Source organism: Rhipicephalus microplus, chromosome X (genome assembly GCF_043290135.1).
Source record: "Rhipicephalus microplus isolate Deutch F79 chromosome X, USDA_Rmic, whole genome shotgun sequence".
NCBI classification, from domain to species: domain Eukaryota; kingdom Metazoa; phylum Arthropoda; class Arachnida; order Ixodida; family Ixodidae; genus Rhipicephalus; species Rhipicephalus microplus.
The window spans coordinates 99,541,950-99,555,400 of NC_134710.1; the positions used below are offsets into that span (position 1 = coordinate 99,541,950).

Here is a 13,451-nt window from a genome sequence, read left to right on the forward strand (position 1 = left end):
CTCTCATTTTGCTGATTCTATTTCTTCCGGTAGTTTTGGGCTCTACAAAACGGCAGTGGACATGCACAGGAAAATGAAAATGTAGACTGTGTGGCCGAAACTGCATCTGCTGGTTCATAGGGCAAAGGATCAATCAATGAGCTCAGTGGTACAAGAAGTTGCCCATGGGCATGTATGCGTCACTGCGTGTACAAGGGAGATTGGTGAGATGGAGGAATTGTTTTTCAAAATAGAAGGTACGTGTGGCGCCCGGTGTAGTAATATTTGAAAAATGTGATCACCGCTGTCTATTATACGAAGTGGCAAGCTTATTTGGAGAGTTTAAAAAAGCAGCCTGTTTACTGGCTTTTAAGGTATAAGGAAACTTCAAACATTCAACATGACAACGAGCAGCGAGATAGGTAAGCTGTAGAATATGAAGATGGGAACTAAGTAAAATATATTTGTCAAAGTGTCAATAAATAAAGCGTACAGCTCTCTTTTGAACAGATTATATTTTGTTGATATCTGAAGTTTTTTTTCAGGCCCACACAACACACCCATATTCCAATATTTGACGAACCAAAATTTTATAAGTAAGGAGTCGTATGCTGAGGGGGGCTGAACAGAATGTGCATTGCAGGTAGCCGAACTTTCTAAGTGCGTGGTTGCACATGAGTTCAGTGTTATGAGACCAAAAAATCCTACGTAAAAAGGAAACCTACATATTTATATTGCAAAACTTTTCCAAGAGGGCAATCATTTAGTGAATGGGTAAGCAGAGAAGGGGAAGAACGCTTGGTAAACGACATGGATACTGTTTTCCAAAAGTTGACTGCATTTGACAAGTGTCACACCATGATCGAAATGATGCAAATGAATACTTAAGGATGATCTGATCATGAGAAATCTTAATTGTATGATATAAAACACATTCATCAGTATACATGCACATTTAAACAGGAATGTTACTTGGAAGATTAATAATGAAGTGGGCCTCATATTGAACCTTGGGGGACACCAGACATACAGTGCAAGTGGAGGAATAAGAAGACCTGAAGGGTACCTACTGAGACCTATTGGATAAGAAGGAAGAAATCCAGTATATTGATGCTTTATTTTTAAGAACAAAGGTGAGCTTTTCTAGCAGTTTATAATGTGACGCAGTGTTGAAAGGTTTAGGAAAACGAATGAACATTGTGTCAATTTGAGCACCTGCATCAAGGGTACAGATGATGTCACTAGTGATTTTACTGAGCTGTGTTATGGTACTAAACCCACTTTAAAAACCATGCTGGGCATCAGATTAACGTTATGGCAGTAAAAAACATTCTATGATATGTTTGAAAATTACGTGCTCGAGTATTTTACAAGAATGATATGTGATAGAGATGGGGCAGTAGTTCAATAAAGTTAGCTTGCTTCCAGATTTGAATAATGGAGGAATTCTAGCCATTTTCCATGCTGTTGGAGCTACAGGTGTCGAGAGATATTTCTGAAAGATAATGGTTAGATATAGAAAATTCCATAAGGAGTATGAGGAAGTCATGGTAAATATTATCAGGACTACCCTTCTTCTTTGGACCGAGTTTTAAAACAACATTCACCACTCCGTGGTTTAAAACAACAATGTCACCAGTAGAGCTACTAATCTGGCCTGTAAAAGGAGGAACAACAGAGTTATCAAGAGTAGAAACAGATTAAAAGTAATCTATAAATGCGTTTGCAATCAGAACAATATCACTTGTCACTGTCATTTATTTCAAATGTATTAGTGGTAGATTCCATTGCTAGGACTGACTTCCAAAATTTACGTGGATTATTTCTGAGTAAGCCTGGGAGTGAAACTTGAAAACAAAAATCATGAGCAGCATTATTTTTGCTTTGAAGTTCTTCATTTAAAGCAATGAATTTCACAGCAACAGCAGCATCACCAGTGAGTTTAGTACATCACTAGCGCCCAAGTCATCGCGAAAGGCGCAAAATTTCTTGTGTGATCTAAGGCAGCTCTGAATTCGTCTTTTTTGCTTTCAACGAAAATTGCATGATGCGCATTGTGATGAGATCACTGAAAATTGCAAAGTGTCAACACCCTCAGAAATACTAACTGCACTTCAAACTGGCTGAATGAACTGCTAAGTGTGTGAATAATACCAGTGTTATCAGCATGGCTCATATTGTGGAAAGTAGAATAAATGTTACGTACAAGACAAGAAATAGATGCAAAAATGGCTTCATGATCTGATATGCCCTCTACAACAGTGCACTCATAACTATACTCACAGAATCTAGGCCTTAACAAGACAAGATCTGAAACTGCTGTGCCTCTTGTGGCGCCGTGAACTATTTGCTTTAGGCCGGAAGTCAGTGAAAAGTGCAATGTTTCTCTGTCCAGTCCGAAAGCATGACCCACAGGAGACAGCAATGTCCAGTTTGTATTGGGGGCATTAAAATCACTCATACATATTAGGTACTGCCTGATGTTATAAAAGTATGTGCTCTAGGGTCTTGCATGATGTGCTGGTTAGTGTTATGTGTCCATGGGCGGAAAGTACGGGGGAGGGGTAGGCTGGTGGTCTCGGGCCCCCTCCGGGCTGCTTCATGGGGGGCCAGAGCCCCTCCTGTCTGGCACTTGCCTTGGATATTTTTAAAGAGCTTAGCATGTGCTTCTATCTATTGCCAATACACTGTTTGCCATCCTGCCTTGCAGCTATTTCACAGCTAGGAGACTGTTTATGCCCGTGCCTTTTGCTTTTAGGCTTTTAAAATTCGGATTATGTGGCAGTGACAAGTAGGGAGTCTGGCGCCATGGTCGCATTGACAACAAAGTGCAGGCTGACGAAAATTGCGGCATTTGCATGGCTTCTGTGTAAAATAAGTGCGGGATGTATCCAAATGCATCAAGAAAATTAAAGTTTATTCTTTTGGCTATATACATATAGACAGTAGACTCTCAGTAAACGAAAATATGTTCAACTGAACTATTGTGTAAATGGAACAAGTGCTTCTGACACCCGTACAAACAATTGGGAGAAGAAAAAACTCACTATCTATTGTGAATATTGATTAGAAATACTATGCATTAGCTTGAGTGGAATTTTAATCATGTGATCACTGTGGATCAAAATATTGTGTGCATAAGAGGGGTTCCAAAGTCTGTGTGGGTTATTTTTTAGGAAATCGGGTAGGATAATTATAAAGTATTGTTTTCTGGATTGTCTTAGCTTAAAATTTTGGACTGACTGGTTCTTGCTCTTCTTTAAAGACAAACCTGACCTTAAACTCTTTGTTTGGTGGGAATTACCTTGTGTAATACTGATGCGTCATATCTCTGCTGTTTTCTGAATATTTTAGGATATAAACTTGGTAAGGCTTTGATAATGTGTTGTACAACTTGATCCAGAGGGCATTTGCATCTGCTGATGGATCGCTCGCATATTCTGAAAATTCTATGAATGCATGCTCTAAGTATGTCAAGACATCAGCATCATCTGATTTCTCAATATCAATGATCGTGCATCTTTTAACTTAATAAGGGCACGTACACAGGCAAAGACTCTAGAAAAGGAATTTGCACAGACCAAGAGTGCCTACTTGCAACTACAGTTTATTCAAAGGAAAGGTAGGTACGTATTTATCACTTCTGTCACATAGCCTGGCAGTTGAAACAGCAAAAACACAAAATGGGCAGTGAAACACGTGCCTCAGATCAGATCTTCGGATTGATGACAACGTATGAAAATTCTTTTTGATGGAGGGTGCACTTAAGCATTTCTTCCCACTTCTCCTAATGTGAAACATTAGGAGATAAAATAAAAGAACCAGTTTTTAACTGGTTCCTTTAAAAAGCCCTCTGTCATCCCTTACATGCACAAGCTGTCACATGGTATAAAGAACATTGCAAATCAATATGATATTGGGGTGATTTTTCAGCCCCAAACAACTTAAACAAGCTATGTAACAGAATAGGTAGAAAACTAGCGCAAAAGGCTCAGGGTTAAAAACGAAGAGAATGGGACGTGAATCATAGGCAGTCATATGTTAACAGGTGTTGTATATTTGGTACCATTGTCTTGTGGTCACATCTACATAGGCCAAACGGAAAGATGCATCAACACCAGGTTACAAAAATACAGAAGATCGTTGGACACATTTCACACTTGCCCAAACATTGCAGCTTGTGGGGTTGCAACCCCTTTTTTTGTGATGCTATTGTTTTATCAAAACACCCAGATCGGACCACCAGAGAGCTGATAGAGGTGTTTCACATTAAGAGAAGTGGGAAGAAATGTGTAAGCACACCCTCCATCATGTTAACATAAAAAGAATTTTCATACCTCAGCAGCACTCTGAGGATCTGATCTGAGGTGCGCGTTTTATAGCCCCATTTTGTGTTTTTGCTGTTTCACGTGCCAGGTCATGTGACAGAAGTGATATATATATATATGCCTACCTTTTTTTTTTCGTATAAACTGTAGTTGCAAGTAGGCGTTCTTGGCCTGTGCAATTTGTTGTCCTAGTGTCCTTGTCTGTGTACCCGCTCTTATTCAGTTAAAAAAATGAACCAATACCAACTAGCCCAATGATACGTGCTACTGCGTTTTTGAAGGCCATTTTTGTTTTATGACAGACAGAGGCAGGTGACATATTCATATAGTATTGTGGTCAGATATGCCTTCAAGAATGCTAGCTTGTATTTTGCTTATTAGAAAGCGACCGCAGAGGTGTATTAGGTCAGATTTGTTACTTGCAGTGCCTTGTAAGCGTGTTATCGGATCTGAATTTTGTAGGTTAAAATTTTGTATTAGATCAAGTGGTACTTCGAAAGCATGTGATGAATGTCTGGTCAGTTAAAGCCTCCCATGAGGATAATTCTTAGGCTATGGGCATCACTCTGCAGAAATACTTGTATGGTCCGGATACACTTTTCGCTCAAGGCAGCATTTTAATAAAAACATCCTGTAATTATGAGAGTGTCATTGCAGATTACTCTGCAGCACACAGCCTCAGCTTTCCTTATAAAGATGAACCCCTTTATAAGAGACATGAACCGGGGAGTGATTCTTGTCTTTAGGAGGGGTACCACAAATGGATTTTCTTATTGACGCCTGTTTCAGTGCAGGCGTACTGGTGTCTGTTATGCCTATTTGTCTCTTACACCAGTGTTTCTTATAAAGGGGCTCGACTGTATCTGCTATTAATGGTACAAATGAAAGATATTTTTTTTTTATCTACAGTTCCACACTGCTACCACATTACGGTTTGTCTTTTCAAATGATGCAATAAGATGGAGGGATAAATTCATGATCTGAGGTAGCTGGGGAAAACCATGTTTCAAGTATCGCTACTTTATGAGGAATATAGGGGAGCAGATTTTTCCGCTGCACTTTTACCGACATGGGGAATTAATGCAGACGAAAGGACATAATCATATAGACAGAAGAGGGTGCAGAGACAGACTCTACTGTCAACTGTATGATATAGAGATGTGGTTTCTTGTTATAGTATAGTTATATTCGTCTTCTCACAAATGCACAAAAAAATTATTCCGACACCATCAATACCTCTCCCTCCCTACACTTTCCATGCAATGCAAGCGATACCTAACAGTTTGTTTGAATTCAGTGCTCATTGATATAACCGGAATTTTTTTGTGTGTGTGAGTAGATGTTACGTGCTGCTCTAGATTCATTTTTATCACCTGATATTTGTTAAATGTATATTGTGAAAAGCTTTATGTATACCTTATGACATTGCCTAGTCTTGTCCAAGAACAAACATGTGATTTTGCGAAAGCTTTAACGACCTCCATCCCCAAGTTTTGTCCCCTGCGCCATTGGCACCGTGTTGCTATCACAGATTTGGCGCCGTTTTGCAAATTTGATTTTTTGCGCTGCATTATTCATTGGTTGCTAGTTCAATTGTTCGGCGTCAGATGACAGCACATACCCGTTCAGAAGCTGTGAATTGTGAGATTTGGCTCAAAATCTCCAGATCTGCAACTTCACTCTCGATTTCATGCACTGTTTTTTTTTTTCGATGAAGTTACGCAGTGCATTCAAAGCTTAGCCGTCTTTATTTACACCTATTTGCATAGAATGTGGAATGCTTATGCGCAATTTGAACGCCTGCAATGCCTACTTTTACCATTTCACCGTGCAGATTGTGTCTAAACTATTATTTTATTTTCCCCAATCGCTTTGAGTAAAGAGGGTGACACATACAATGTATGTTCTATATTTTATTCGTACATGTTGGCTTATAAAAGGACCAAGAAAAAGGGTCGTGATATGTCGATCGGCGAGGGTGCGTCGAGCGAAACATGATCGATAGATGTCAGTTTCGGTACATAGATGTTTTTTTTTTTTTTTAGAGCGCGTAGAGGAAGAAGAAAAAGAAAGTGTTGTAGCATGAAATCGTACAACTATGTAATTTTTTGTAGCTTCAAGTTGTATTAGGTTATTTGTATACCTATTTAGAATTATATCTTACGGCTGTACACTGTGTCAGGATGGCCGAGCGGTCCAAGGCGCTGCGTTCAGGTCGCAGTCCGGTCTTCCGGGCGTGGGTTCGAATCCCACTTCTGACATACTTTTTGTTTATTTTGCATCAATTTGTGTTTGAGCGTTTACTGCTTGTATTTTTTTTAGAAGCGTAGGTGAGAGTGTTTTAACACTCGCGCTACGGCATTCAAATGTTTTAATTCCGCCAGTTTATGCGTGTGGTATTTACGTGACGAGATGATGAGCGTGGAAACACATTTATTGCAGGTTAAACTATTTACATGCAGACCATGATGGGGACTGGTATTTACAGTAATCTGTGACTGCTAAAAGTCCCCATTCTCTCACTGTGCGAAGCTGTTGTAGCCTAGTGGTATTGAACTCCTTTGGTCGAATGGCGATCCCCCTTTCCATATATTGGTCTGTTCGGTCCGTAGTTGGCAATGTTAGAGGCGCACAGATTGGGTTAGCTAGGTAGCTCAAGTAGCTTACATAATGGTGCAGCTTACATTACGATCGAATTCGACTAGCGCTTTTTCTACTCTTTTCTCTCTCTTTCATTTTTGCGTGTGCAAAATTTCTGCTACTAACAAGTCCCGCTTGTGCGTTTCGCGCTTAACAGTTCATCAGTTGCAGTATGTATATTAAGGAATATAGTTACTTTGAAGGTCATAACTTAAAACGTCACTGACTTTTCATGCAAAACGTCCGCCACTAGGAGTAAATTTGACTCACACAATGCATTTATGACGTTTCTCAGCTAAATTACGACCGCTAAAAAACAATTCTGTTTCGCCTTAAAAAAAGCTCCATGGATACTCATACAACATCACGCATGAATATTATTCAGTGCTGCCCGGGCTGCCCTACATCATGAAACCCTAGTGTACAATTACAGATACGCAACATTTTTTTATAGAAGCTTGTTATTAGTGCAGTATATACGAGTAATGCATGTTTCACCCACTGCTAGATATGATAACGGCGACACTATATGAGCTATGTGGGAGAGAAAAAAAAACTGTGCGAAAGGCGTTGTTGTGTCACTGCGACTCGACGCCTGAGGTTGCGAAATATCGAAGGGTGAAACAACGCCGGTGATTGAAACAAAACTAACTTATTTAATGACACCAAGAAAAGGAAACTTCGTGCAGCTCAAATGGTTCGCTGGCGACTGGTCAGTGATGTCCTTGGGTTCCTGTGAGCTCTCCTCTTTACACCACACAGATGTAAACCCACACAAAAACAACCACTGACACTGGTGGACGCGTCCCTCGTTTTAATGGCGCACTTCGGAGGCAATAACAGTAGCCGTTGAGTCAAGTGCGATTTCGATGGTCCAAGGCCACGGATCGGTGGGCCGTATGCGCTAGGCACGTGGCCCTTCCCCGAACTTGAAATCCCCCCAGAAAGCTGCCCACGACAGGCGTGACCTCATGTAAGATTTCAGTAAAGACACACAAACAATATAAGCTAGATATATTCCTTCAAGATTGTTATAATGAACACGTAGTGGTTGCAGTCTTCTCAGCACAGACGGGTTAAGAGCGCGGGAAAAGTACAGGCAAGCAAAGGTCAACTAAGGAATGGCGTGCTCCTTTACAGATAGCAAAGAAACACGGAAAGAGAAAAAAAGATGTCAGAAAACAAGTACTCTCTGCCAATTAAAGTAATCGAGCTTAGGACCAATTTTTCTTTATTATTTTTGCATGGGGGGGGGGGGGGCTATGCGTTTTTTGGCTACTCCGCGTGTTCCACTGCCGTCATTCTCTGCACAACCAGGGGGGGGGGGGGAGAGGGGGATTTGCTACAGGGGGATTTGCTACTGGGGCATAACCAGAATTTTTCTTCGATGTGGAGGGAGAGAGGTAAACGTATAATTTTGTGTTTTCGTGCGTCTGTTGGAATGTTTGCGTGTATATGTACAAATGAAAAATTAAAAAAATAAACATCGGGGTTTTGAATTCCCCTGGCCCCTTCCATGGCTACCCCAATGATCTGATATACTAATCTTGAAGTTCTCACGGCTGATTTATACTCGTCAATACAGCTTCTGTATTGCATGCTGTTACATTACGTATATCTATGAATATAATATGAGCTTATACTGTTATATGTCAGCACTGTGTAATTAATTCACCCGTGAAGATGGGAAGGTGGCATAAATATTTCGAAATGGCCGCCACTAACTCCGCCAAACTCCAGAAAACAATCTTTTTGTGTATACGGCCTCAAATACCGTAATTTCGGATGTCACTGGGTTCGAAAGCTGTGCGCTTGCTGGTGCAGAGAATATGCATTATAATGCATGTGTATATGTATGTGCGTCTGCGTGCACCTGAAGTTTAGTACAGCTACCGGAAGTGTTAACCGAACTACATGAAGCTATTGAGAGTATGAATGTGTTCATAAAATAAAATCACGTTTCGCTCTGTATTTTTAATAACACTTTTCTGACAAGAAGAAGTCCTAATAAAATGGAATACCTGAAACGTGGCCATATTGGGATCTCCAAAGACTTCAATCCCCTCAAAGTGGGCGAAATCAAACGTTTTTAATTCGCATGAACTAAACAGCGTCTTAATTGTGTGCAGAATTAGGTGTGCGTCACTTATTTTTCTGCTGCTTGTGATTTGAGCCAGGTTTGCACGTGTTATTTGATTAACACATATGGCTGTACTCAGATAATTTTGTCATGGGGGGGGGGGGGGGGGGTCGAACGGCTTCTTTTGGCCGTGTAACTACTTTGGTATCAACCGAAACGTTACAGTATGAAAAAAAATTTGGAACGTGTCAGAATTCCCTCAATTCTCCCCTAGTTATGAAACTGCCCATGCTGAATGCGGAAGAAGGTGAGGCCACTTGACTGTTATCAGCTGTCTCCTGTTATTAACTAAAAGCCATGATTATTGTTGCGTTTTATGAAAGGTTTCACTCCTGAAATAATTTCTTCATTGCGGCATTTATGGTTCATATGGCAACGTCAGTCTGAGCGGTCAAGGAGTATGTATCCCTTGGAGATCTCAAATGGACCAATATGTGGCGGGGGCGGAATTTAATGACGTGAGACATCCATCTGGTGCGATGTTGTCCAGGGTAACGTAGTGAAGCACCTCCCCGCGCTGTCTATCAAACAAGCGCTTCCTGTTTATTCGCGGGCAATGCAAGAAAACGAAACCAGCAGGGAGTGAGCACCGTGTATCCCAAGCGATGATATGGTAATTCCGAGACAGAAGTGGCCTTGATTCGTTGTAGTCGGTGGAGTTCTGTTAGCTCAGTTCATCCACAACACTGTACTTAAGTCAAGCTAAAACTTGCATATTTATCGGCTGTCTGGGTCGGGGCATAATACCCTTGCGTTTTGCATTATTACGTCCTACTGAGATTACACCCAACAGAATGTTGAGAACCGTATATAAATATGCGTGGCGTGTACGATTAGCCTCTGATGATATTCACTAACGCGTGAGCACCGTCTCCAGACCGGTGGTCAGGAGGCTTGATCTTTGCCTCCGCGGCATGTCCTTTATGCGGGACTGAACTGCTTGCCTGCAGCGGGATGTGGACGAGCAGATGCTTCTCCGTGTGCAGGAGTCTGGCTGGGTCGTCCGGCCGCAGCCGAAAGCGGTCGAGGCCCAGCAATATGACATCCCGCAATTCGGCTTCCGAAGTTTCCAGCAGGGGCAAGGGCACCGAGCGTAGCGAGCTCGCCGCATACGAGGACAGCCGCCTGACGAGCTTCTCTGCGATCGCCTCACCCACGCCAAGAGAGCCCTCGTTCAGTCGCCATCCCGTCGGCCGATGGGCACTCGAGCGAGCGGCTCTCGGTGACGACTTTCGCTCGAGGCCGCACCTGCGTTGAAGAGCTCTCTTGTGTAACTCTTTCGGAGGTCGCCGAGGGTGGGGCGAGAAGGGGCGATGAACTAGGGCGACAGGCTCCTCTCAGCAGCATGCAGTTATACAAAGGCCGAGCGGGCGACGTAGGTGTCCTGTGGGCGGATCGTGCCTACATCCAGAGCAAGCGAAACGTGCGGGCTGCCTCTCCAGGCGTTCCATTCCATCAGTGCTGAGCGAATTTGACTCTCACCGCCTTGCAAAGAGGCCCTTACCACCGACATGCATGGCTTTGCTAGACGACTGCGCAGTGAAGTGCGCACGTGCATTGAGTAGACGAGTTCTGCGTACGTAAGAACACTGCGTTTCTCCTAGTGCGCATGAAGAGAACTTCTGCGCACGCGTTCTGTGCGAAACGCAGCGTTCTAACGTAGGGACGCTACGCACGCTGTACTATATAAAACTCGCTCATTTAGGAAAGTGCTGTCCATAACGAACATTTTTTTTTCATATGTGGGCGATCTCGTTTGGTCTATAATCACCGCATCTGAGACACTGTCAGACCAGGTTCGCTCTGGAATGTGTGTTCTCGGGTCAGGCTCGTAGTCAGGAATTCTTTTGGAAGGAGGGGGAGGCACTCGTTAAAGGCATTGAAAAACAGCTTTTTTTATTATTCATCTTCGGTAAAACACCCCCTACATCCGAACTTTAGGGAAAAAGACGTCTTCTAGCCTCCCCCCCCCCCCACTCCTTCCCGCCTAGGTACTGTTCGGTGTTCATATACGTAAAATACTGTTGCTCGTGCATGGCGTAGTATCACGTTTAATTATAGGATTTTACTTGCCATAACGGTCGAGCACTTGATTACGAGGCCCATGCCGCAGTTGAGAACTTACAGACACACACACACACACACACACACACACAAATGTATATATATATATATATATATATATATATATATATATATATATATATATATATATATATATATATATATATATATTGACCACACGACAATATTTAACGTGCTCATAAATCAATGTATAAGCGTTTTTTTTTCATTTCTATTGCACCCAAATCATGCGAACCGATACATCCGACATGCTGTATCAGGGCCGTCGCGGCCTTCGAGAAAAAAAAAAATTAAAAGAGAAGCCGAGGTAGAACTCTCAAGTCACATATAGTTTGGGCAAGCAGAGATTGCCCAAACTATATGTGTTATTCTTATACAATTCTCATATCTGTTAAGGGGCCTACATATCGATACATAACTCGTGTTGTTGTTCCTGAGAGGATTATACATGCAATATACTATAGTAGAGGGTTTTTTGACCCACCTATCACACGCCTTTTGGTTGGCTCAAGTTCCCGACGCCCCGGCGTACACTTGAGTCTCCGTTATGTTAGTGCTGGCGGTTGCGGTCGCTCGATAAAACTGTCTCAACGTCTATTTCTAAGCGGCTTATGCTTTTAGACAACTTAAGGACTACGTGAGTTCAGCCGCCCACTTTCCGCTGCGTGGGCTCATCAAATAATCGAATCAAGTCAACCTTTTCTCTCTCTCTCTCTTTTTTTTTGCTTCTCTTGATCGTCAAAGAAACGAAATGGCGGGAAAGAGGCCGCGCTAACCGAATTAACCATACTGATTGGGCGCGGCCTTTTCACATGAGTTCGGCAGAGTGCTGCTAAGACGATGACAGATCAAAGAAGAAGCGTGAGGACAAATTGAACATAGCACACAGTGTTTTAAGAATGCTAAAGTTCTAGATCTCTCGAGAAGTCATCAGTTTACAAAAGAGCGCAGATGAACATGGCAAAACTTTTCCTTTTTACCCTTCACCCGCCTCTTTGATCTGCGGAAGCGTGTGTAGAGAAGAATTAGAACGCGCAAAATAGAAGCGTTCACACGTCGAACTCGCCATATTTATGGACTACTTACAACAATAAATTACATGGCTCGCACTTGAATTACAAAACAGTGCATGTGCAGGTATAGGCGTGCGCGTGGAGCGTGGCAGGGGTCTGTGGGGGCGCGCCGATATGCGCACGCTGTGTGTGTACGCTTTATTTTCATTTTCGCATCCATCGTGGAGCTCGCGTCCTTTCGGACTTTTCTGGAGGAATACGGTAAGACTTGACTCCCTCTTTCCTTTAGCGGAGTACACTGTGCACGCCTATGTGGGCTGGCCCCGACATGGTTGAAAAAAAAAGAAGAAAATATCAATAGTCTTACTGTGTTGCATTCAAACAGAGAGTGCCGCTCCGCTTTCATCTGGGTAACCGGGTATGATTTTCTGGCTTACCTGAGCTGAACAGTTTCCGATTTCAGCCCGGCCATGTGTGTATGCGTTGACCGTAACCGTCGCCTGCGAGTAACATTCGAATGGTGTTTATATTTTGGTACACGAACTTGGGCGTATAAGCAGCGTTCGCGACATCCATTGTATACGGACACACTCTGTTTAGGAAGGACGCACTGCTACAGTGATTAAGGATAAGTACGACGTGGAACATTAGCGGCGGAGCGCTGTTGAGAGTGGGGCTGGTAAAATATGAGTTTCTTACACACATCCATCCTTTGCCGTCGTTGTTGTTGTTGACCGTAGCCGCCGTTACTCTCTTCCTCGTCTTTCGCGAGAATTAATCAGTATGGGCAAACTTAAGCAGTTGGCTTACACTTCGTATGTCATCTCTTATACATCAGGATGCATTTTCTACCACAATTCGGGGTGTAGTGCGTTATATTATGCTGTCCGAATTTATTATTAGGTGTGATCGTCTCTGTGATATTACTTTGAAGCAGTCGCCACAGAAAGGCGGCTACGTACCTGATAGCCGTAGATCTTTTTTTTTTTGCGATAAAGATATAAACTACGAAGTGATAACAAAAATTGGTGTCACGAATACCCCGAAGAGAGCTCGTTCAGAGTTCCAGCTGTCTTGATCGAGTGGGAACAGGAGGAGGCCTGTTGCTGAAAAGGGAGTGCGAAAGAGCAATGAGGTAGCTGGCAATGAATGTTCCCGAGACCAGCCATTCAAATTTGTCAATGAAATGTCATAAACACGTCCTGCCGTTTAACTATATATAGATAGATTTTTGGATTTTAGGTTTCGACACCACGATATGGGATT

The 13,451-nt window shown here is 42.5% G+C and overlaps 1 protein-coding gene and 1 non-coding gene across 2 annotated transcripts; one reads left to right on the forward strand and one right to left on the reverse strand.

The window, feature by feature from the left end:
- Positions 1-6,484: 6,484 nt before the first annotated feature.
- On the forward strand, positions 6,485-6,568 carry TRNAL-CAG (transfer RNA leucine (anticodon CAG)). Its single transcript has one exon. It is a non-coding gene; the product is annotated as a tRNA-Leu (tRNA).
- A 3,041-nt stretch (positions 6,569-9,609) lies between these two features.
- Positions 9,610-13,116, reverse strand: LOC142775677 (uncharacterized). The gene is made up of 3 exons (XM_075877319.1): positions 12,885-13,116; positions 12,623-12,685; positions 9,610-10,335 (listed from the first exon to the last, which is right to left on the reverse strand). The coding sequence occupies exons 2-3, from the start codon at positions 12,655-12,657 to the stop codon at positions 9,921-9,923; spliced, it is 450 nt and encodes a 149-aa protein (XP_075733434.1). The 5' UTR covers positions 12,658-12,685; positions 12,885-13,116; the 3' UTR covers positions 9,610-9,920.
- Positions 13,117-13,451: the final 335 nt, after the last annotated feature.